General features: G+C 47.2%; 1 protein-coding gene across 3 annotated transcripts; it reads right to left on the bottom strand.

The window, feature by feature from the left end:
* Positions 1-19126: 19126 nt before the first annotated feature.
* On the bottom strand, positions 19127-23200 carry LOC145535932 (uncharacterized protein CXorf49 homolog). Of its 3 annotated transcripts, XM_081564284.1 has the most exons (7): positions 22401-23169; positions 21733-21917; positions 20952-21108; positions 20338-20414; positions 20009-20054; positions 19405-19446; positions 19127-19300 (listed from the first exon to the last, which is right to left on the bottom strand). In XM_081564284.1, exons 1-6 carry the CDS (start codon positions 23020-23022, stop codon positions 19406-19408), a joined length of 1128 nt encoding a protein of 375 aa, XP_081420410.1. In that variant the 5' UTR covers positions 23023-23169; the 3' UTR covers positions 19127-19300; position 19405. The 3 variants fall into 3 exon arrangements, with proteins under 3 accessions (XP_081420410.1, XP_081420407.1, XP_081420409.1); XM_081564281.1 differs by having other exon boundaries at positions 21733-23200; XM_081564283.1 differs by lacking the exons at positions 20009-20054; positions 20338-20414 and having other exon boundaries at positions 21733-23165.
* Between the last annotated feature and the right edge of the window lie 1654 nt (positions 23201-24854).

Genomic DNA, 24854 nt, shown 5'->3' with positions numbered 1-24854 from the left:
CTTCTAAAAGTGAGGGTTTATTTCTAAGATCTCTAGTTTACTCCACCGATCTATTTGTTAATATGGCACTAACATACAGTTTTCATTACTGTAGCTTTGTAAAGTTTTGAAATCAGGAAGTGTGAGTTCTCTACTTTTTCTTTTTCCAAATTGTTTTCCCTATTTAGGATCTCTTTTTAGATTCTATTTAAATTTTAGGACGAATTTTTCTATTTCTGTAAAACATGCTATTGGGATTTTGACAGGGTTTGCATTGGATCTGTAGATCACTCTGGGTAGTGTGTTACAAGAACAGATTCAGTGGAGTGTGTGTGTGTGTGTGTGTGTGTGTGTGTGTGTGTAAAAGAATTGACTCATTTGACTGTAGAGGCTGGTAAGTCCCAAGATCTAGAGGGTGAGTTGGCTAGCTGGAGACCCAGAAGAGCCAGTGGTCTAGCTCTAGCCCAGGTTAGAAGGCCTAAGAACCAAACCAGTAGAGCTGATATTTCAGTTTGAGTCCAAAGGCAGGAAAAGAAGCTGGTGTCCCAGGTCCAAAGGCTTTCACGCAGGAGGAATTCTCTTACATGAGGAAAGGTTGCCTTTTCGTTTTATTCAGACTATCAACTGATTAGGTAAAGCCCACCCACATTATCAGGAGGAAATCTGTTTTATCCAGTTGACTGATTTAAATGTTAATCTCATGAAAAAGCACCCTACAGAAACACCCAGAATAATGTTTGATTAATACCTACGCACTCTGTGGACCAGTCAAGCTGACACATAAAATTAACCACCTCAGATAGTATGGACTTCCTAACAATATTTATAATCCGGTCTGTGCAGACAGATGCCTTTCCATTTATTTGTGTCTTTTTTAGTTTCTTTCAGCAATGTTTTGTAGTTTGCTGTGTACACGTCTTTTGACTCCTTGCTTGAGTTTATTCCTCAGTATTTTATTCTTTTTTTGCTGCTAATGTCAATGGAATTGTTTTCTTAATTTCCTTTTCAAATTGTTCTTTGTTAGTGTATAGTAATGCAACTGAATTTTCGTTTTGGGTTTTGTGTCCTACAACATTTTTGAATTTGTTTATTAGTTCTACCAGTTGTGTGCATGTGTGTGTGTATGGGTGTGTGTTATCTTTTGAGTTTTGCATGTAAAAAAGCATGCTATCTTCAACAGAGATAATTTTACTTCTTTCTGACTTGGATGCCTTTTATTTCTTTTGCTTTCCTAACAGCTCTGGCTATGACTTCCAGTTGTTGAATACTAACATAATGGTGAGAGCGGGCTTCCTTGCCTTGTTCCTTACCTTAGAAGAAGCGATTTCAGACTTTCACCACTGAGTATGATGTTAGTTGTGGCCTTTATTATGTCGAGGTAATTTCTTTCAACTCCTAGTTCTTTGACTGTGTTTTCTCATGAAGGAGTGTTGAATTTTTTGTGCATCTATAGAGAAGATCGTGTGATTTTTGTCCTTCATTTAGTTAATGTGTTTTATTGCATTGATTGATTTTTGTATGTTAAGCTATCCTTGCACCAAGGGATAAATCCCTTTTGACCGTGGCACATAGTCCTTCTAATGTGCTGTTGAATTGCTTTGCTAGTATTTTGTCGAGGATTTTTGCATCTGCATTCGTCCGGGAATGTGGCCTCTAGTATTCTTTTCTTTTGGTGCCTTAGATATGAGGATAACGCTGGCCTCATAAAATGAGTTTGGAAGTGTTCCCTCTTCTTCGATTTTTTGGAAGCATTTGAGAAAGATTGGCATTAATTCTTTAAATGTTTGGTGGAATTCTCCAGTGAAGATATCAGATCCTGATTTTGTGTGTGTGTGTGTTGGGGGGTTGTCATTACCGATTCAATCTCATTATTGGTCTATTGTGTTTTCTGTTTCTCCTTGATTCAGTTCTGGTAGATTGTGTGTTCCTAGGAATTTATCCATTTCTTCTAGGTTGTCCAATTTATTGCCACAATTGGTCATGATATTCTTGTAAAATCCTGTTTATTATTGTCACGTTGGTTGTAATATCCCCTCTTTTATTTATGATTTCAGTTACTTTAGTCTTTTCCTCTTAGTTAATCCAGCTAAGGACTTAAAAACAATTCTCTGTGTATAAAGAGGTTTGCTCACAACATTGTTGTTTATAAGGGCAAAAAACCCTGACTGCTACTTACATTTTCATCACAAAAGCTACTAATATCTGTTGAAACTTGATTATGTGCTAGGCCCTCTACATGCATTATGTCATTTAATTCTCACAACAGCCATGTGAGGGAGACACTAATGTTATCCCTACTTTATATTCGAGGCACAAACATGCGATAACTTGTGCAAAGTCAAACATCTAGTAGATGGTGGAATCAGGATTTAAACTCTGGCCTTTGGGTTTATATAGATACAAATCTGTGTTACGCAACTATTAGCAGAGGAAGTATGTTGCAATAAATGATATCCTGCACTGTTCGAAGCAAGAACTCAAGAAATCTGCAAGTGCCTAAAATCGTTGTATTGAAACATGAATGTCCATGATGGGTTTCTGGCAACCAGTGGGTCCAATGGCTCTGAACCTTTTTTTTTTGGTTATGGGCCCTGCGTTAGTCTGTTCGAGTTGCCAAAACCAAATACCACAGGCCGGATGGCTTAAACAAAAGACATTTAGTTTCTCATAGTCCGGGATACTAGAAGTCCAAGATCAAGGTGCCAGCAAGTTCAATTCCTGGTGTAGGCACTCCTCTTGTATTGCAGTTGGCCACCTTCTCTCTGTTTCCTCACATGACATTTCCTCTGTGTGTGGATGGAGACAGAGAGAGAGAGTGCGAGAGACCTGGTAACTCCTCCTCTTTTAAGGATATCAGATCCTATGGGATTAGGGCCCCACTCTTATAACCTCTGTGTGTGTTGTGCTTGGTCACTCAGTCGTGTCAGACTCTTGGTGACCCCATGAACTGTGGCACACCAGGCTCCTCTGTCCATGGGAATTTTCCAGGCAAGAATACTGGGGTGGGTTGCCATGCCCTCCTCCAGGGGAACTTCCCAACACAGGGATGGAACTCAGGTGTGCCACACTGCAGGTGGATTCGTTACCATCTAGCCACCAGAGAAGCCCAAGAATACTAGAGTGGGTAGCGTATCCCTTCTCCAGGGGTACTTCCCAACACAGGAATCAAACCTGTATTGCAGGCAGATTCTTTACCAGCTCCCTCAATCAACCCTAATTACCTCTCTAAAGGCTCCATCTCCAAATTCATTCACTTTGAGCATTAAGGTTTGAAGATAGGAATTTAGGGGCAACACAACTCAGCCCATAATAGGACTCCTTTGAGAATCTATTGAAAGCTCCATACACCCTCCCAAGAAGTCTTTGCACACAATTTCAGGAAGTTCTTGGAACCCAGGTTGAGAGCCACTGTTCTAGGTCACCTTCCTCTTTTCCCAGATGGAGAAACAAGAGGTTCAGAAAGGGGAAGTGCTTTTCAGCAGGTTAGGCGAGAGACAGGTCTCCTGATTGCTCATCAAGTGCTTGCCCTACCTTACTCCACCTTGCGTTAGGCCTGTCAGGTCAGCAATCCACGGTGACCCCAAAACACTAGAGATTCTGTGGATGCAGTGAAGGAGAGTGCTTCACCCGGGATGCTCAAGTGAGTGAACAAGGCTCTAGCTATAACTGACAGTAAATGGGACAGATTTCATTGTTTCCAGTTAGTCAGGAGGTTGGGAAGAAGCTGTACCAACTTCAACACCCATCCACAAGGGTTCTGAGTGTGAGGCGATGGAGGTGCTTCTGTCCTAACAAACAGCAAAGTGGGGACTGAAGAGGTATAGTTGAGCTGTCTGCTGGCCTTGACATGGCACTGTCCCTCTACTCTCAGATTCCCCATTTGTACACCCCTCAGGAGTAGAACTGTTAGATTTCTACGTGAGATTATCTAGCTCTAATATTCTGTACGTCTGTGATTCTGGGGCAGGAACCATGCGGGCAAACTCAGTTGAGGCATTTGGGTCCTAGAATCATGGGCAAAACAATTTTTTTCCAAAATGTCTTCTGATGGTGTCAAAGAATTAGCAATAAAGCACATGTAGTTTAAAGAGATGAAAAATCCCTAATAAGCACGAGAAGACCCTTACATGCTCAGTCATTTAAGGTAAAGTCTCAAGAGAAATGTTTCCTCAATTTCTGTTTCGGGTCCATCCTTAAAAAGGGAGGTGCATTATAACAGCTGGAATTCTGAACAACAAGGTTAGAAGATGGATCCGTATTTATAATGGGAAAAGTTTTGTTTTCTTTAGGCAGCGGGGTGGCCCCAGAAAATGACTCCTGTTTCATTTCATCAATCAGTGAGCTTTTAAAAAACATGACATTCTTCCTATCGACCCTATCGATGCCACAAACCAGTGTGGAGCCTTCACTTGGGCCACAAGACTAGAAACAAAAGTAGGGGCACTCACTGCGGGGTGGAGGCTGACATTCAAGGAAAATTCTTTCCACTTTGCTCCTTACAAAGAACAAGGGAAGGGCTTGAAGGGTTGTGCACACCCACCTACTGCTTCTGTGTCAGTGGAAGGTGGGAGCACACCCAGTCTAGCACATCGATGATCTCAGTTTCTGTCTGAGGAGAAAGAGGAAGAAAAGAGCTGCTGCTGCGGGGAGCAGGGGTGAAGGTTGGTGTTAAGACAGCAGTGTCAAACGGGCAAGGGAGATGCAGCCCATCCAACCACCAGCACCATCACCACCGCCACCATACTGGCACAAATAAGCTCCTCAGTCTCAGGGGTTAATAGACGAATCACAAAGAACAGGAGGAACTCCAAAGGCATGGCATCTGGCCCTTCCCAACAAACAGCCTTAAGCAATACTGTCCTCGGCTGGTCAGATAGGTGTACTATAGCGCAGGCACATTGCTCTGGACTTTTGGCCTTCATTTCTTTTTCTCAGGTTCTTGGTGCTCCACCTCTGAGAGGAAGTGGATAGGGAGGGGAGACGTCTCTGAGAAATTGTATCCAAATACATGACTTCTTTGAGTTTCAGCACAAGTTTACAATTAAATTCTGAATGAGAATGTACTACCCAAATATGGAATATATATAAAAATTGAGATTGATATTATAATTAAGTAAGCATCACTTGATTAATTTTAGGTAAAAAGGTATGAGTTCTCAAAACTATAGTTATTAATGTAGATGAAATAAGATTACTAAGCTCAATTAGATATGTTATCAACAAAGAAAGTAACTTTGGTTCTACTTCTGGTTAGAACATAATTACAATATGCTTATACTGGGATGTTATTTCCCTAAGCATTATATTTTTCTCCAATTATACTGAAACGTAACATAGATAGAGAAAAAGTCACAATATATATGTGGAGTTTAATAATTGATTATCAAGTGTATACCCCCAAGTCATAGAAGCGGATAGTGTCGGCTTTCCCCAACACTCCTGAAGTTTCCCTGTCTTATCTTAGCCCCGTTCCTTCTTCAAGGAGAATAGGCCCACTCTTACTTATGTGCCATCCTTTCTTCCGTTTTCCTCAAAAATTTTATACTACACACACACACACACACACACATATAATGTTATGAGTTAGTGTTGACAGCTACTTACAGCTGTACGAATGGAATTGTTAAATATATCTGTGTTGCTTCCTGGTTTTTCAATCAATGTTAAGTTTGTAAGATTCATGCCTATTCTGTGTAGTGGTAGTCTGTATAATTTTGCTGATGAAATTGTATTTATTCGCATGAAGAGGATCTCCCAGGACTTCTGGATTTGAAGCCGGCAGGGCTTAATTTCAGGAGAGCCAAGGGGTCGTGGGAAATAGACTCCACTCTTAACGGGGGCATACAAAATCTCACACGTTCCAGGACCCAGGGCTGAAGCAATAGTTTGAAAGGAGCCTGGGTCAGACCCAGCTACTTATCTTGGAGAGCCTCCCAGAGAGGCAAGAGGCAACTGGACTCACCCTGGGGACATAGACACTGGAAGCAGTCATTTTGCGGAGCTCCTTCTACCCCGTGGTCACTGGTGCTAGCAAGTGCCATTTTGGACTCCTCCCTCTAGCTTACTAGCACCAGTGCTTAGACCTGCCCATCAGCCTGTAGGCAGGAATACTAGGAGAGGCCAAGCTACTAGCCAGGCAGAGACGCAGCCCCACCCACAAGCAAGCCTGCTGTCTTAAGACTCCCTGGAGCTGGACCTGTCAATCAGAGGCCCCGACACACCACACTGGCCCTATACCAGTGAGAAGGCACTAAGCCAGGACTCCAGGGTCCTGCAGTCAGAGGCCGTGGGACCTAGTCCCTGCCCACAGCAGGTCATCACTAGCCCCAGGACCAGTTTTACCCATCAGTGGGTAGGCACCAGCCCTAGTATTCCTTGTACCCAGACCCATCCACCAATGGCCCAAAACACCAACCTCTGGACTCCTCCAGAGCCCTGAAGTCAGAGAACCCAGGAACCAGCTCCATCCACCAGCAGGCAGACAACAGCAACCGGAGTAACTCCAGCCCTGCAGCCTGCCACACCAGGAAATAGGTCACCTACCAGCAGGCCCACACCAGTCCCAAGAGCCACTGAGCCCCAGCACAGTGTACCAGCAAGTAGACACCAGGTCTGGGACACTTTGGAGCTCTCAGCCAGCAGCTCTGGAATCTGGCCCCACACTGCAGTGTGTGGAAACCCCCTGTGCGACATCCAGGATTCCACAGCCAGCAATATCAGGAACGGGCCCCACCGAAGAGTGAACTGAGACCAGCTCTGAGACCCCCAGGGCCCTGCAGTTAGAGACCCAGGAACAGAAACAGAGCTCCACCCACCAGTGAGCTGGCGCTAGCCCCAGGACACCCTGGACCCCAAACCCAGTCAACGGCAGGACAAACCAGCCTGAAGATACCTTGGCATGTCAGCCAGCTGCCCCCAGAATCAGCCACACTCACCAGCAGGACAAGACGAACTTTGCGACACCTAGGACCCCATAGCCAGCAATGTAGGTGCTAGCCCTACCTATGTCAGCTGAAGGCTATGCTTATTCATTTGATATTGATTCACAGTGGGGAGAGAAGTATGTTTTAGGCTTGCAGGATTATATGCAATAGAATTTGTTGTTGTTTAGTAGCTCAGTCTTGTCCCACTCTTTGCCACCCATGGACTGCAGCACGCCAGGCTTCCCTGTCCTTCACCATCTCCCAGAGGTTGCTCAAACTCATGTCCACTGCGTCAGTGATGCCATCCAAACATCTGATCCTCTGTCGTCCCCTTCTCCTCCTGCCTTCAGTCTTTCCCAGCATCAGCGTCTTTTCCAATGAGTCGGCTCTTCGCATCAGGTGGCCAAAGTATTGGAGCTTCAGCTTCAGCATCAGGGCTTCCAATGAATGAGCGGGATTGGTTTCCTTTTGGGTTGACTGGTTTGACCTCCTTGCTGTCCAAGGGACTCTCAAGAGTCTTCTCCAGCACTATACTTCAAAGGCATGAATTCTTCAGCGCTCAGCCTTTTTTCTTGTCCAGCTCTCACATCCCTACGAGATTGCTGGAAAAACCATAGCTTTGAGTACAAGGACTTTTGTAGGCAAAGTAACGTCTCCGCTTTTTAATACGCTGTCTAGGTTTGTCATTGCCTTTCTTCCAAGAAGCAAGCGTCTTTTAATTTTGTGGCTGCGGTTACCGTTCACAGTGATTTTGGAGCCCAAGAAAATAAAGTCTGTCACTGGTTCCGTTGTTTCCTCATCTATTTGCCGTGAAGTGATGGGACCGGATGCCATGATCTTCGTTTCTTGAATGTTGAGTTTTAAGCCAGTTTTTTCACTCTTCTCTTTCACCTTCATCAAGAGGCTCTTTAGTTCCTCTTCACTCTCTGCCGTAAGGGTGGTGTCGTCTGTGTATCTGAGGTTATTGCCATTTCTCCCCACACTCATTATTAGAAAACGTAAATCAAAACTATAACGAGGTATCACCTCACACAGGTCAGGATGGCCATCATCAGAATAGCTACAAACAACACACACTAGAACTGATGTGGAGAAAAGCAAACCCTCTGGCACTGTTGGTGGCAATGTAAATGATATAGCTACTCTGGAGAACAGTAAGGAGAGTCCTTGAAACAAAACCTGGGAATAAAACGACCATAAGACCCGACAATCCCACTACTGGGCATGTACCCTGACGATACCATAATGCAAAAAGACCCATGTATGCCAATGTTCACTGCAGCACTATTTGAAACAGCTAGGAAATGGAAGCCACTTAGATGTCCATGGACAGATGAATGGATAAAGAAGTGGTGGTACATATATACAGTGGAACATTACTCAGCCATAAAAAGGAACACATTTGAGTCAGTTCTATTGAGGTGGATGAACCTAGAGCCTAGTATACAGAGTGAAGTAAGTCAGAAAGTGAGAAACAATTATCATATATTAACGCATATATATGGAATCTAGATAGATGGTACTGATGAACCTATTGGCAGACACAGAGAACAGACTTGCGAACACAGTGAGGGAAGGAGCCGGTGGGACGAATAGAGAGAGTAGCATTGAAACACATACCTTACCATATGTAAAACAGATAGCCATTGGGAATTTGCTGTATGATGCAGGGGACTCAAGCCTGGTGCTCTGGGGCAACCTAGATGGGTGGGGTGGGGTGGGAGCTGGGAAGGAGGTTCAAGAGGGAGGGGATATATGTATACCTATGGATGATTCAAGTTGATGTTCGTCCGAAGCCAACATAATATTTTAAAGCAATTATCCTCCATTTAAAAATAGATCAATTTTAAAAAGTTTAAAAAAAGTAGCAAGAATAAAACATCTAAAGGAGAACCAAACAGAGATGAAGAGTACAATCCGTGAAATAAAAAATATACTTCAACGGTAGGTGAGATGATACGGAGGAACAGATCAAGAAGCTGGAAGACAGGAGAGTGGAAATCACTGAAGCTGAACAGGAAAAAAGAAGGAATAAACATAGATGAGGACAGTTTCAGAGACCTCTGGGACCAGGTCAAGCATAGAAACATTTGAATTCTAGGGGTCCCAGCAGGAGAAGAAAGAGAGAAAAGGGCAGAGAGCATATGTGAAGACATACCAGCTGAACACTTTGCTAACCTGGCAAAAGAAATGAGCATCCAGGTACTGAACACAGAGAGCCCTAAACAGAAAGAAGACCACAGCAAGACACATTGTAGTTAGAATGGCAAAAAATAAAGCTAAAGAGGGGATGTTAAAAGCAGCAAGGGAAAAGCAACAAGTTACACACAAGGGACTTTTTGGCAGAAACTCTGCAGGCCAGAAGGGAGTGGCACGACATATTTAAAACGATAAAGAGAAAAACCTCCAACCAAGAAGACACTACTGGAAAGACTGTCACTCCGATCTGAAGGAGAGATCAAAAGTTTTACAGACAGGCAAAAGCTAAAAGAGTTCAGCATCACCAAACCAGCTTTACAGGAAATGTCAAACGGACTTCTCCAAGCAAAAAAGAAAAGACACAACTAGAAACATGAAAATGATGAAAGGAGAAAGCTCACTGATAAAGGCGAATATACAGTAAAGGTAGTACATCAATGACTTACAAATCTAGTGGGAAGGATAAAGGACTAAAGTAGTAAAAAGCATCTGTATCCGCAATGAGTAGGTACGGGAGTGTTGCTGTTGTTTAGTTGCTAAGTCATGTTCGAGTCTTTGAAGCCCCATGGACCTAGCCCGCCAGACTCCCCTGTCCATGGGATTCTCCAGGCAAGGATATTGGATTCGGTTGCCATTTCTTTCTCCAGGGGACCTTCCCGACCCACGGGTCGAACCCACGTCTCCTGCATTGGCGGGCAAATGCTTTACCGCTGAGCCACCTGGGAAGCCCCTTAGTTAAGGGATACACAGAAGAAAAAGATGGAAAATATGATGTCAGAAACAGTAAACGTGAGGAGAGGAGTAAAGATGGGGGGTAGTTAATATGCATTTAAACTTAAGAGGCCAGCAACTTAAAATAATCAGATAGAAAAAGAGACACGCACAGTGTACGGAATATAGTCAATAACTATGCACTGCCCTTGTATGGTGGCATATCATAACTAGAATTACAGTGCTGACCATTTTGAAATGTATAGAAATAATAAATCACGATGTTGTATCCCAGGAACTAACATGGTGTTGTAGGTCAATTACGCTTGCAAACAGACAAACAAGGAAACAAACAAAGATGCGGAGGAAAAGAGATCAGATTTGCACTTACCAAAGGGTAGGTGTGGGGGAGGGGAATTGGACAAATGTGGGCAAAAGGGGCAGACTTCCGGTTATTAGATAAATAAGTACGAGGGATGTAACGTACAACATGGTAAATACAATCGACACTGCCGTATGTTATATATGAAAGTTGTTAAGAGAGCAAATCCTAAGAGTTCTTCTCACAAGAAAAATTGTCTTTTTCTTTAATTTTGTATCTATATGAGAAGATGAGCGTTCACTAAACTTATTGTGATAATCATTTCATTTCATGATGTATATAAGTCAAACCATGATGCTGTACACTTTAAATTTATACAGTGCTGTATGTCAAATATATCTGAATAGAATTGGAAGAATCTAAAGAATATCCTGATGCCATGCGCGGAGATGGACAGGACATCAACTTTGCGGTATTCCTGCCAAAACATTTAACCTGAGTGGAATCAGGAAGCAGCAATGAGACAAATTCAACTGGAGAAGATTTCTAAAAACCACCTGGATTGGATCTTTAAAAATGTCACTATCGTGCAAGACCAAAAAAATCTAGGGAAATGTTATAGTTTACAGGACACTGAAGACGCTTGACAACCAAATGCATCACGTGGCCTTTATTTGGAAGCAAACTTATTTTAGAAATCAGGTAGAAAAACCATATTGGGACGATCAGACATTTTGAGTGAGGATCATATAGTAGGTAACTGTATTGTCTCAAAATTAAATTTCCTGAGTATGATAATTGCATTAAGATTTCGAGGCAGACTAATCTTTTTCTTTAGAGATCCATATTGGAATATTGAGAGAAGATACACCGCAACGTCTTAAAGGAACTCCAGTGATTCAACAAAACAGAGAGAGAGACAGACAAAGACTATGGCAAATGTGGCAAAATATTAATAGTGGGTCAGTCCAGGTGAAGGATCTTTGGGTGTTCTGTGCTGTTTTCTTGCAACTGCTATCTGTAGAAGGAATACCCTGGGGGTCCAGTGGTTAGGACTCAGTGGAAAAGACCCTGATGCTGGGAGAGAGTGAGGGCAGGAGGATAAGGTGGGGTGGGGGTGGGGTACACAGGAGGAGATGGTTGGATGCCATCACCGACTCAATGGACACGAGTTTGAGCAAACTCCAGGAGATAGTGGAGGACAGGGCAGCCTGGTGTGTTGCAGTCCATGGGGTCGCAAAGAGTTGGACACGACTTAGTGACTTGAACAACAACAACAGCTACATGTAAGAGAGATATTTCCGAAAATAAAATTTGGGGGCAAAGAGGACATCATGGGCCACTTTATTCCAATCCGTTTGAACACTTAGGAAAAGATGACCAATTTTTAGAAAAAAAAAAGTAACTTACCAACACTGACTCCAGAAAGAATAGCCAACCTGAGTTGCTCCAGGTAACCATAATGAAATATACCAGTAGTCAAAGCAAATTTCACAGAAATCCTCCAGGCTTCCCCCACTGAATGCTGACAAACATCCTAGGCATAAATATTCTCAATTTCACACAAAACCTTAGGAAAAATAGAAAAGGTGGGATACTCCCAAACTCATTTCCCTGAGAATGAAATAACCTTGATATTCAATCCTGTCAAGGACAGTTTGAGAAAGGAAACGCACAGGTCAATCACACACTCAGCGCATAAAAGCAAGAACCAGAAACGGAATCTTAGCAAGGTGAATCCTACAGGATATGCAAAAGGGAAATACATCATATGCCATGAGTAGGTTCATCCCGGGGCTTCCCTGGTGGCTCAGATGGTAAAGAACCTACCTGCAATGCGGGAGACCTGGGTTCGATCCCTGGGTGGGGAAGATCCCCGGGAGGAGGGCATGGCAACCCACTCCAGTATTCTTGCCTGGAGAATCCCCATAGACAGAAGAGCCGCTGGGCTCCCCCCTCCATGGGGTCGCAAAGTGCCGGGCAGGACTGAGCAACTAAGCACAGCACAGCACACAGATTCACCCCAGGAATACAAACTTGATTTAATTTGAGGTGATATATCATTCCAGCTCATCAGACTATGGGAGAAAACCATGTTCAGAAAAAGTAAGTAGTGTCAATATCTATTCATAATGTACTTTTAAAAATATTTCTTTTAATTTAATGTTTATTTTTAACTGGCGTGTAGTTGATTTACAATGTTGTGTTAGGTTCAGGTGTACAGCAGAGTGATTCAGTTATACATCTACATATATCCATTTCTTTTCTGATTCTTTATCCATAAAAATTATTACACAATGTTGAGTAGAGTTCCCTGTGCTATAGAGAAGGCCCTTGTTGATTATCTATTTCACATATAGTAGGCTGTATCTGTTAATCCCGAACTTCTAATTTATCCCTCCCCTACCGCTGCCTTTCCCTTTTGGTAATCATAAGTTTTCAAAGTCTGTTTCTGTTTGGTAAATAAGTTCCTTTGTACAGTTTTTTAGGTTCCACCCCTAAGGGACACTTGTCTTTCTCTTTCTGACTTTCCTCACTCAGTGTGACAATCACCACATCCATCCATGTTGCGGCAAGTGGCATTATTTCATTCTTTGTATGGTTAAGTAATATTCCATTGTATATATGTACCACATATTCCTTATCCATTTCTCCGTCGTTGGATATTTAGGTAGCTACCGTGTCTTGGCTGTTGTAAAGAGTGCTGCAATCAACATTTGAGTGCATGCATCTTTTCAAATTATGGTTTTCTCCAGATATATGCCCAGGAGTGGGATTGCTGGATCTTACGGTAGTTCTATTTTCAGTTTTTAGGGAAACTTCATACTCTTCTCCATAGTGGTTGTACCAATTTATGTTCCCATCAACAGTGAAGGAGGATTCTCTTTTCTCCACACTTTCTCCAGCATTTACCGTTTGTACATTTATGATGATGGCCATTCTGATAGGTATGAGGTGATACCTCATTGTAGTTCTGATTTGCATTTATCTGATAATTAATGATGTTGAGCATCTTTTCACGTGCTTTTTGGCCATCTGTATGTCTTCTTGGAGAAACACAATTTCTGCCCCTTTTTATAAAACATAATGGGCAGATTTTATATATATATACGTATGTATGTATGTATGTATGATGAGCTTCATGAAGTGCTTGTATATTGGAAGGTAATCCCCTGTCTGTCACATCATTTTCAAATATATTCTCCCATTCTGAGGGTTGTCTTTACGTCTTGTTTATAGTCCCCGCCCCACCCCCCACCCCCCCCGCCACCTTTGCTGTCCAAAAGCTTTTAAGTTTAATTGCATCCCACTTGTTTATTTTCGTTTTTATTTTCATTACTCTAGGAGGTGGATGCAAAATCATATTGCTGTGATTTATGTCAAAGAGTGTTCTGCATATGTTTTCCTCTAAGAGTTACATAGTGTCTTGTGTTACATTTAGGTTTCAATCCATTTTGAATTTATTTTCGTGTATGATGTTAGAGAATGTTCTAATTTCATTCTTTTCTGTGCAGCTGTTCTCCCAGCACCACTTATTGCAGAGACTGTCTTTTCTCCTTTGTATATTCTTGCCTCCGTTGTCAGAGATTAATTGACCGTAGGCGCATGGGTTTATTTCTGGGCTTTCTATCCTGTTCCTTTGATCAATATTTCTGTTTTTGTGCCAGTACCATACTGTTTTGATGACTGTACCTTTGTAGTATAGTCTGAAGCCCAGGAGCCTGATTCCTCCAGCTCCATTTTTCTCTCTCAGGATTGCTCTGGCTATTCACAGTCCTTTGTGTCTCCATACAAACTTTGAGAATTTTTGTTCTAGTTCTGTGAAAAATACCATCGGTAATTTGATAGGGATTCAGCATCGGTAGGTTGCACTGGGTTGTATAGTCGTTCTGCCAATATTGATTCTTCCAATCCAAGTGATCTCAGAGAGGCAGCAGTGAGCTGTGGCTTTAAGTTTGCCCCTTTGAAAAATGCATTTCTCAAGGAGGCAAAATCTGTAAAAAGAGGTACAGAGTTTATTGTTAGAGACACAGCACAACAAGTAGGAGAGCACACAGAGAAACAGCTTGTTTAGTTAAGACAGAGAAGGCAATGATACACACTTGGAGAGACAGGGTGTGGGCATCTGTCCTAATGAGGAGGAGTGCAGTGAGAGGCAGTTAAGTCACTTATACAGGGCAGTCCTTTTGGGTCTTTGTTTCCGTTTGGCCAGTTATCCTGTTTCTTTTCTCACACCTGACCTGCCCTAGGACCCTCCCCAACATGCATGAGCAACTCTATCCCAAGATGCATGCCAGCCCAGAGACCTATGGGGGAGACGTTGCATCACATATTATGGGGTGGGGCCCCTTTGTTTTTGACCCCCAAGGAGCCTTTCTGCCCATGTGCAGTGTCTCTCCTGCCCTGAGAATGGGACACACGTGACCTCTTGCTCTTTTACTCAAACGGAGAGTAGCCCCTCTGTCTCTGCCAGAGCTGTTATCTTAAAGTGTCCTCAGGAGACAAAGCCTGACTATTTACCCTGTATCTCTTATTCTTTCTCTTTCAAAGGGCAAGCCGGAGGTTGATTGTAAATACCTGGACTCAAGCCCACTTGCCTCCTTCCTTGGGAAATGGAAAGCAGAGGCTAGTTGCAAATGCTTGGCCTCACAAGAATATGATCTTTCTTTCCATCTGTTTATGTCATCTTCAACATCTCTCATTAGGGCGTTCCAGATGAGGATCTTTATCCCTTCCCTACCTCTGCCTTTCCCTTTTGGTAATCATAAGTTTTCAAAGTCTGTTTCCGTTTTGTTAATAAGTTCATTTGTACAGTTGTTTAGGTTCCACGTGTAAGGGACATTTGTCTTTCTCTTTCTGACTTTCTTCACTCAGTATGGCAATCACTACGTCCATCCATGTTGCTGCAAGTGGCATTATTTCATTCTTTTTATGGTTAAGTAATATTCCGCTGTATATAGGTACCACATATTCTTTATCCATTCCTCTGTCGATGGATATTTAGGTAGGTATTCTTGCCTGGAGAAACCCATAAAAGAGGAGCCTGTTGGGTTACAGTCCATGGGGACGCCAAGACTCACACACGACTGAGCAACTAACACTTTCACTTTCACTTACTAGCATATGAAATGAGCACAGTTGTATGGTAGTTTGAACGTTCTTTGGCATTACCCTTCTTTGGGATTGGACCCCATGAACAGGATAGCAATGTAACAGATTTCTATATAATAATTTTGTACTCTTCAACTTTACTGAATTGATTTATGAATTCTGGAAGATTTCAGGTGGCATCCTTAGGATTTCCAATGTATAGTAACATGTCACATGCAAACAGTGACAGTTTTCATTTTCCTTTTCCATTTTGGACTCCCTTTGTTTCTTTTTCTTCTCTGATTGCGATCTCATACTGTACTTTCTACAGTTTATTAAATAATATGGGTTTACTGAGATTAATTTACATAAAAATCTAAGTGCCTACAAACATTCGATTATGGAAACACCACTACAATCAACATAAAAAGCATTTTCATCAGCTACAAAATTGTTTCATTCTCTTTGGTAGTTTAACCCCTAATCTCAAGCCCGAGACCCTGGCAATCCCCAGTCTGTTTTCTGTGTCTATAGTTTGGCCTCCTCAAGAATGTGAAGTAAATGGAATCGGGCAGTATGTAGATTTATCCATTTGGATTCCTCAGAGAAAAGAACATATCGGTGACTTCTGGACGTGCAATGTACATTTATGTCACCTGAGTATAGTTACATGGGTTGATTGGTTCATGATTATTTGTGATACTGAGGGCTCACACGCTCCACAACGTGTATATGTATGGTCTGTTTAATTCAATGTAATTAATCTTTTATGTTTGGAAGGGTTATTTTAATAAAAAGCAATAGTAAATCCTTTTCAAAAAGTGAATCATCCTGGTAAAAGTCAGGCTGGCAGATACCTCAAGAGGACTAGGGAGGAAGAAGTGATTGGCTTGGAACAAAAGGGGGGTTCGAAACTACAGGCCTGTTCTCCATCTGCATCTGAGCAGTACTTACCAGGCCTTCAAGATCGCACGAGCACAAGGGCATCAAGCACACCACAGTCATTCAAACACTGGGACACTCCAGGGACTGGGATAGTTACCGAGGGACAGTCAAGGTGGAAAATCTGGCAGCCCCAGTGTGCCCGGCCGAACCTGGCCAATGCAGGTGAAACTTACCCCACATTAAGTCAGCTGAGTAGCAGCCTTCATTGCATCTGCAAGCATAACCCACTGTTATCACGCAAAGGAAAATACAAGCCAACTGCAGGGATTAGGACTTGGACATCTTTGGGCAAGTTTACTGTGCTCACCACCCCAGGCTCCCTCTTCAGGACTCACCTCCTCTACCTTCTTTGTTTGTGCCAATCTCCCTCAAGAGTCCAGAGAGAGAGGTAGGCCTGGGGCTGGGGCTGGGGCTGGTGGGGTGGGGGTGTAATGGGGAGGGAGCCTCTTCCCAGGTGTTGGACAGGCAGGATGGGGCCTAGGGCTCTCCAAAGCAGCTGTCACTGTCTCCCAGGCTGGAGAAGGGGCATGAGGGGGAAAGGCAACAGGGGTGCACCGAATGAGGCTGGGCTTCGGCCTTCCTCCTACCCTCTGGGGCGCAGATGTATTTCTTTAACCTGTGCCTCAGATTTCCCGCTGGAAGTGGAAGGCTTGGGGCTGAGCCAAGGCCTGTGATGTATATGTTTCCAGCAACATTATAGTGAGGTAGTTGGTCTGAACTGTGTGCCCAGAGGAGGGAAGGGAGCCTGGTGAAAAGTGAGCGAGGGGTTGTGTTCACGCCCTCGCACCTCCACTTCCATGAGCTTCTCCAACTTCCTCACCCTGGTGACCACAGTCCCGTGCCCCACTCTGCCCAAGGGTGGTGCTGATGCTGGTGCTTGACTTCTCCCCAGGCACAACTTACCTACGTGTCTCGGTGGGCAGAAACCTCAGCGGGAAGGTCTCTGCCAAATCTACTCACTCGGACAACAGCGAGATGTGCTACACCACCAGGCAATAACCACCGGATCAGCTGTAAACTAAGTGATCAGGCCCTCCTGCTCCAGGGAGGGGTCTGAGTGGAAGGAGTAAGTCCCACGCATGTTCTTTGCTGACCCCTGAGGTCTGTGACTGGCCCAACCCTCGTGCTCTGTCCACCTGACCTCATGCCATGAGCCCCGGAAGGAAGTCAAGGTCAAAATGTGGGGGAAGGGCGGGCCCGAGGGCTCCCCATTGCTCAGGTGCAGTCACCCCTAACTCCCCACAAGTAATCCAGGTGGGGGGGGGATCTCCTGTTTCTAAGATGGGCAGCCACGTCCCAGGTAGTCTCCGAAGCCACCCTTCCCATTTTCACTCATCCACACCCTCAGCAGTTGGCAGACATCACAGAATCGCAAGGTAGGATCCAGTGCCTCCTCCAGCGACTCCAACATTTTGGGATGTCCTGTCCTGAGGTTTGGTGAACTGCATCCTCCCCCTTCTATGTTTTGGGAACGTGACAACACCCCTTGAATAAAGGAGATCCGACCCTTGCTTCGGCTCACTCAGTGCCTTACAGAATCTGGACCAGGCTCTATTTCCATTACTCCCCGAATCACACCTTTCTGCCTCAAGGGGCATTATCCCTGATAACTTTAATTCACCCAGAGAGATGCCCAGGCACCAACTTTGAATGTGCTACCTACCATCATACCCTCTTTTGTGAAATAAAACCGTGGTCTTTCAGGAAGGGAGTCAGGCAGAACCTACCCTCATTTCACTCCAATACAAATGTGTCCCTCTGAGTCTCAGGCTGGCACAGCCCTGGGGTCTTGGCTGAGAGAAGGAAGTCCTCCCCAAACTTCAGGGCGGGAGGGAGGGATGGGAATTGAACATGGATTTCAGACTCAGTCTTGTGTGCCCTAACAAGTAGTCTGGGAGACTGAGCTGGGACACTCCGGGAAGTATCATTTGCAGGAAAATCTATGTCATGGGGCTGGTGGAACGGTATTTGATGGAGACCCTGTAAGAACACAGACTTACCAACCATACTTGTCATAGAGCCTGATGGGCCCGTTTCCACTCAAGGGCAGAGAGACATCCAGGCTGCAGGAGTGTAGGCTGGTCAGTTGGTTAGGGCAGGGAGGATATGAAAGCTCCAAGGACCGGACCATCCATCTCTAGCTGTCAGGGTGCACTCTGCCCCAGACTGGCACCAGACGCCTCTCCTGACCACCAGCTCAGCAACTAACCTGAGCTTTTCTCCTGTGTTCCCCTGTGTTCCCCTGAGCTTCGATCCTGCTCCCCAGTTCAGCGGGTCCAAGATTCATCCTCATGCCCTTTACTGAACCCAAGGAAGGGGAAGCCAAAGTTTTGGTGCCTGAGTCTCAGGGGTGAGTGCTGAAGAGAGCGGGGAGAGTACGCAGGTTCCTGCTTGCAAGGTGGCTCCGGGGGTGGGGTGGGTAGGGACTCCACTGAGAGGGTAGGGCAGGGGAAGGGGGAAGATGAGCAAACCTGTGCCTGTTACCACCTGCTTAAGTAAACATGCAGGCAAGGTCATCGATGGCAAGCCAGGGGAGAGATCGAGGGTGCTCTGACAGGAAAGCAGAGTGGTCGGGGTAAGCAGGACAATGAGTGCAGTGAGGGAAGGGTGAAAGACTGGAGCTCTGTAAGGGGGTCATGACTTCCTTCTGACAGGGAGGCAGAATGGCAGCAATGAATGGAAACTCCTAAAGCCCAGAGGAGGGTGTTTAGAGAACTAGAAGAGGGCCTTCAGGGAAAAGGGGGGACGTGCCAAGGTGACCAGACAGAGCCCACACAGAACACACACTAGGGGCGCTCCGCTGGCCTGACGGCCTGGATGGTAGCACAGGCTGACCCAGAGTGCCCCCCACAGGATGCCAGAGGTACTGTTGTGGAACAGGCTCTGATACGGAGTGGCTCCCCACCAGGCCTTGCCCCATTCCCCCAACCCCTACCCCCAGAGAGAGGACAGAACACAATATGAGAAGCCTTTTAATCAAAAACTGCTGTGAAACTGGGGCAGACAGGGGGCAAAACAAGGGGCAGAGGATGCCCTGGTGGAGGCAGAACAGGAGGCAACAAGCTTGGCCACAGCTCGCCGGCCCCGGAGGTAACAGCTGCTCCTCTTGCCGGAAGATACTGGGCTCAACCTGTGAAACAGCAGAGTCAGGGAAGAGCCTCAAGCCAGGGCCAGCTCACGGCGCTGCTCAACAGCGAGGACTGTGGGAAGGGGTGTGGGGTGTGTAACACTCACTTCAAAGGATCCGAAACTTGTCAACCTGGTACTGCATGGAGGCTGCAACAGGGAGAGGCATAAACAGGTGCTCTAGACAGACGGACATAGAAGCCTGTCCCCCTGTCCCCGTGGGGAACCACCTAGCCCTGCAACCTGAAACCCACATACCCCCAGCCCTGATGCAAAGAGCTCTGGGCCTCGTCACTCCCCACTACCGGAATTAAATGTGGAGCCATTTCCTAAAAGGAAACAAAATGTGCCAGCAGCTCTCAAGGTCGGGGCCACGCCGAGACCATTCAAAATTTGTCTCACAAACAATCCAACAAGAACCTCCGAGGCCACACCAGATCAACAAGGCATCTCTACAAGTCCTATCAGAAGGAGCTCTCTAGGACTCGCCTGGCTGGCAGAGTGTGCACGCAGTCCACACAGCACTTTGCTCCTTGTCCACACGCCCAGCTGAACATGCACCGCCTGCTCCAGGGTCAGGCGTGATAGGTTCTCCTCCCCACAGGAATGCTGGTCCCTACGAGGCCTCCTGCACCGGCAGCCCACCCACCCCAAAGGCCGACACCATTTCTGCACTAAGAACCCACTGCTCTCTGTCCCTGGTTCCTCATACCAAGTTGCTCCTTAAGGTCGTCTATTTCTCTCTGTAGCACCAGACACTAGGCCAGCAGACACAGCAGGAAGAGAAATGGTTAGTATACACCCGCCTCCGCTCTCCTCCTCCTCTCCTCTCCCCCCGGGCCCTCCATCCCAAAGCCAGGTGTCTAGACTGGCAAGGGAAAGACTTTCCTCAGAGGAAAGGAGGTGGGCTCCCTCCCTGGGGTGTGGGATGGGGACGGGGTGGGGGGCGGGGGGGGGTGCCCACACATGTCAGTTGAACTTGGACCCAGATCCCACCATGGGGTTTGGGTGTGCATTTCCAGGAGCCAGAAGAAGCATTACCCGAGGACAGCCCTGCCTTGCAGGTGGCTGCTGCCGCCTTTTCGGTCTTGGGGGATGGTCAGTTGGTTCGTGGTCACCTGACAGGGAAAGGACACACAATCCAGCTTCCCAGGCTCCCAGTGAGGTGGAAAGGGCCAAGCAGGGTCTAACGTGAGGTGAGGTAGTACCACCCTCTGCTAGCATCAAGCCTCCCCGGCTCTGCCCGGCAGGCAGCCCAAACCTTCTCTCTGGGCCTGCCCCTCCTATTCCTCAGGGGCAGCCATTTTACCACCATGGTCCCGAAAGACTGTGGTTCTGGGTTCGAGCCTCCCAGAGCGGCAGCCACGGCCAGCACCTGGGAGAGCAATGTGGGCGAACAGCACTTCACAGAAAATGCTATTAGCCTGCAGGTCTACGCCCCGAGTAGCTGTTGGGGCACTGCCACCGATCACCCCTGCCAAACAAATCCCACACAGAAGGTGATGGGGCCAGGGCTAGCCCTGCTGACACCTGTTTCCCATGGAAGAGGCAGCCTGAGAGCAAGGCTGAGGCCCCAGAAAAGAGAGAGTGACAGACAGAGGTTTCTGCCCTCACCCCTGGTTCCCTGCCCCCATATCAAAACCCAGGACACTCACCTGAGGGGCCAGGCCCTCTGGGCATGACTTCTCCCTTGTTCATGGCCACGGGCTCTGAGTTTCCTGAATCCTGCCCGCCTCTGATGTTGACGTTGGTGCTGCTGGGTTCTCCTTGACGCACCCGTGGACAAGACGCCGGTGCCCTGTCAGTGGTCAGCTAAGAACAAAGATTTCTCACTGACCTGGAGTAAGGATGTGTGTGTGTGCGTGCACCTGTGCGTACCAGTGCATTTATATGTCTATGTCTGTGTGTGTGAGACCTCGTGTGATTCAAGACCGAGCTGAGGCAGGGAACTGGAAAGCAAACTGAAAGGCTGATCTCTTCAGCACATTCCCTCTAAGTCAGCCCCAGGCCAGCAGGCAGAGCTGAGCTGGGGACAACAGTGTGGCACTGAGAAAGCCTGGGGCCCCTGCAAGGAAGGTTTGGGGATCAGCTAGGAAGTAGGATTCAGGAAAGTGATGTGTCTAAACACCGAAGCTCTGTGAAGCTTTTAAGGGGCCCCTCAAATCAATTCAGCTACCAGCTCTCCCTTCCACTCCAGCCCCAGCCTGGCTGGAAACAGGCCAAGGGTGGAGAACCCAGCCCAGCACACCCAAAGTGCTACCTTAACGTCTGTCCCTAGTAAAAGACCCCAATCTGGCATCCTAATGACCCAGTGATCGAGGGCCACCCAATGACCACCCCTGAGGGATGGACAGAGGGAGCACGGGTGAAGACCTGTGTCCTGGGGAGGATGGCAGGGGGAAGAGGGGGGAGCGAGGAGGGGCCTGGCCTACTCACTCGGCCCTTTGGGAATGGGTCTCTATTTGGGTCATTGTCTTCTGCGGACACCGCCATCGTTGCCACCAACTCCCGTGCCCGCCTAGCCATGGATTTCTTCCGAGCGCCGGTTTGCTTGGATTCTTTGGCTCCCGAAGGGACCAAGGCATACTTCTTGGACCTCTCAAGCAGCGGGATGCCGGAGACTGGGGGGAAGGTGACCGGATCCAGGGGAGTGGCCGAGATTCCCTGCTCCCAGGAAGGGAAGGTTCTCCCCGGGGCAGGTTTGGAGACGCCCCTGAGGGATTTCTTCTCCTGGACCCCCTTCCTCCTAGGACTGGGCCGCGGTAGGCTGCCAGTAGTGGCAGCTGCAGTAGCTGATGCTACTGCTACTCTCGGGTACCTGGGCAGGCTGCCCCCCTTCTCCTTGAGCATGCTCTGCAATTTCTTAGAGGGAGAGATGTCCCCCTGCTCTGCATAGCCCTGCCTGACCTGCCTTTCCACAACCGAGATTAATCCTCGCAGAGCCGAGGACTGGCAAGTGCCTGGCACGTTAAGGAGATTCTCCCTGCCTTGGACTTTTGAGTGTTTGGGTGTGTCCCCGGGGCCCTTGGGGCTGTTGAGCTTGGCCTGTCCTCCGTCTGTGCCATAAATGCTCACCCTCATCAGCTCTATCTCACTGAACTCACCAGAGGACTCGGAGTCGGACAGCAGCCCGGCTGGGCTTTCTGAGGGGGGCCGCTGGCGATCCACAGCCACCTTCAACCTACTCTTACTGCCTCTCTTAGGGTTTCCCCCAGCCTGGCCCGCCTTGAGCCTGCCAACCTCGAGAGGGCTGGCCTCAGCCTGTGCCTCTTCCCCAACCCTCTGGGCGGCCATGCCTCGACTGCCGGGTCGCTCCTCGAGGGCCCACAAGGGAGACCCTTCGCCGACCACGTAGCTCTCCGGAGACAGGCATCTGCGGATGCCCAGCAAGTCCAGGTTGGCCAGCTGCTGCAGGATGGCCGCCACTGACTCGTCAGCCAGCTGCAGGACGTCCCCCTGGTCGTTGGCCGGGGAACCAGGCCGGCCTTCGCGGCCACACAGCACCTGCCCTCCCGCTTCCGTTACCTCCCGCTCTGACTCAAAGCACTCAGGATCTAGGAAGCCATCCCCACCCTCACCCTCGCCGTTTCGCGCTGCCCCCGGCTCAGGGCCGGGGCTGGGTCCCTGCAGAGCTGTGGAGCGGACCTCAAGGCCGCTTGTGTGCTCCCCGCACTCTGAGCTGAAACCCACTCCCCTAACAGCCGCCTCATCATCTGAGGAGCTCATGTCGCGACCTGGGTGGCCGCGGACCTGGGGCGGCGACGATTTATCAACCAGGTCGAGGGGGCGGCGGCGGTAATGGTCTGGGCATGCGAGGCGGGCGGCGTCTGGAGCGCGCCATAAAGCAGCACGCGCAGGCGATCGCAGCAAATCTCGCGAAGCTTTCAGCTTGCCAGCGCTGCGCCTCCTCATTGGTCCGGTTCCTGCCAACCAGCACGCGCCTTCTTTGCCCGCCCCCTCGAGGTGTAACCAATGGGGTCGAGGGCCTCCTGTGGTTTGCTGCCAAGCCCAAAGGCCATCCCGGCAGATGGCGAGTTGGTGGCTGAAGGTGATGCTGCGTGTATACCTCTGTCAAGCCTCTCGTCCCACCTCCTCCTGTCCCACCTCCCCTTTCCGGTTCCAGTCACAGCCCTGAGCCCTGACTGTGTACAAAGTGTGTGAAGCAGGAGGCAGGAAGGTACTGAGGGCGCTGGTCTCCTGGGAGGTGAGGATGACACGTCAGGATGGAGGCGCTGGGCGCCTAGCACGTGCTGAAAGCATTTGCCAGCCTCCCTTCCACCACAAGTCTTATGACCCAATGGGAGAATGGGCAGAGGAATCCCGCGCTCAGTGATGAGTGGTCGGCGTACTTCTCCCTAAGTGGCCAGAGGACAAAGGGATTGTCGTTTTCTTCTGTAACATCTCTGCCTCAACTGCTCCATCAAACGTTCTTGGCAGGCAGATTTGGGGGACAGTCTGGGGTTGACCTCACTCCCCCAGCTCTTTCCCCACTCTGAGGCAATTCAAAGAAGAGAGAGTCTCACTGTCCAGTCCCCCCTTCAAAGATGCTCACCACCGCTGACCCTGGAGATGTAAACTAAAACCACGAATCGGGCTTCCCGCACTAGGACGACAAGCTTCCAAGTGCTTAACCATTCCGAGAGTGGGTGAGTTGAGGAGCAAACCTCTGTGGCGGTGGTGCAAGAAATCCATTTGGGAGGTAATTTGGCTGAATCTATGAAAAGCAACTTATAGAGCAGGGACCCTGTGCCCGGCACTCTTCTAAGTGCTGTACATAAATAGTAATGCTTCCTTGTGACCCTCCTAGGACTATAGTACTAATGATCACCAGCCTCTTACAGGTGAGGAAACAGGTACTGAGAGGTTCAGCCACTGGCCCAAGGTCATTTGGCCCATGGGGATCAGTGGTAGAATTGAAACCAAGCAATCTGACTTCAGAGTCCTTGCTTTGATCCAAAGATCTTAAACCTTAAAAAAAAAAAGAGAGGAAAGCCATTTTTTTCCTCTATCAGGAAGTCCACGGCCTGGCTCACCTTCTAAAAGTGAGGGTTTATTTCTAAGATCTCTAGTTTACTCCACCGATCTATTTGTTAATATGGCACTAACATACAGTTTTCATTACTGTAGCTTTGTAAAGTTTTGAAATCAGGAAGTGTGAGTTCTCTACTTTTTCTTTTTCCAAATTGTTTTCCCTATTTAGGATCTCTTTTTAGATTCTATTTAAATTTTAGGACGAGTTTTTCTATTTCTGTAAAACATGCTATTGGGATTTTGATAGGGTTTGCATTGGATCTGTAGATCACTCTGGGTAGTGTGTTACAAGAACAGATTCAGTGGAGTGTGTGTGTGTGTGTGTGTGTGTGTGTGTGTGTGTGTAAAAGAATTGACTCATTTGACTGTAGAGGCTGGTAAGTCCCAAGATCTAGAGGGTGAGTTGGCTAGCTGGAGACCCAGAAGAGCCAGTGGTCTAGCTCTAGCCCAGGTTAGAAGGCCTAAGAACCAAACCAGTAGAGCTGATATTTCAGTTTGAGTCCAAAGGCAGGAAAAGAAGCTGGTGT

The sequence above is a fragment of the Giraffa tippelskirchi genome, chromosome X, assembly GCF_054371585.1.
Source record: "Giraffa tippelskirchi isolate mGirTip1 chromosome X, T2T-mGirTip1v1.2.pri, whole genome shotgun sequence".
NCBI lineage: Eukaryota > Metazoa > Chordata > Mammalia > Artiodactyla > Giraffidae > Giraffa > Giraffa tippelskirchi.
The sequence above is the reverse complement of the archived record's forward strand: the minus strand, read 5'-3'. Positions and strand labels throughout refer to the sequence as shown.

Excerpts from the sequence above, each read along its gene's own strand:
- LOC145535932 (XM_081564281.1), bottom strand. The coding sequence starts at position 23,022 with ATGAGCTCCTCAGATGATGAGGCGGCTGTTAGGGGAGTGGGTTTCAGC. Across the intron at positions 21,109-21,732 it reads ACCCATTCCCAAAGGGCCGA|CTGACCACTGACAGGGCACC; the intron begins GTGAGTAGGCCA and ends CTTTGTTCTTAG. Across the intron at positions 20,415-20,951 it reads CAGAGGGCCTGGCCCCTCAG|GTGACCACGAACCAACTGAC; the intron begins GTGAGTGTCCTG and ends TTTCCCTGTCAG.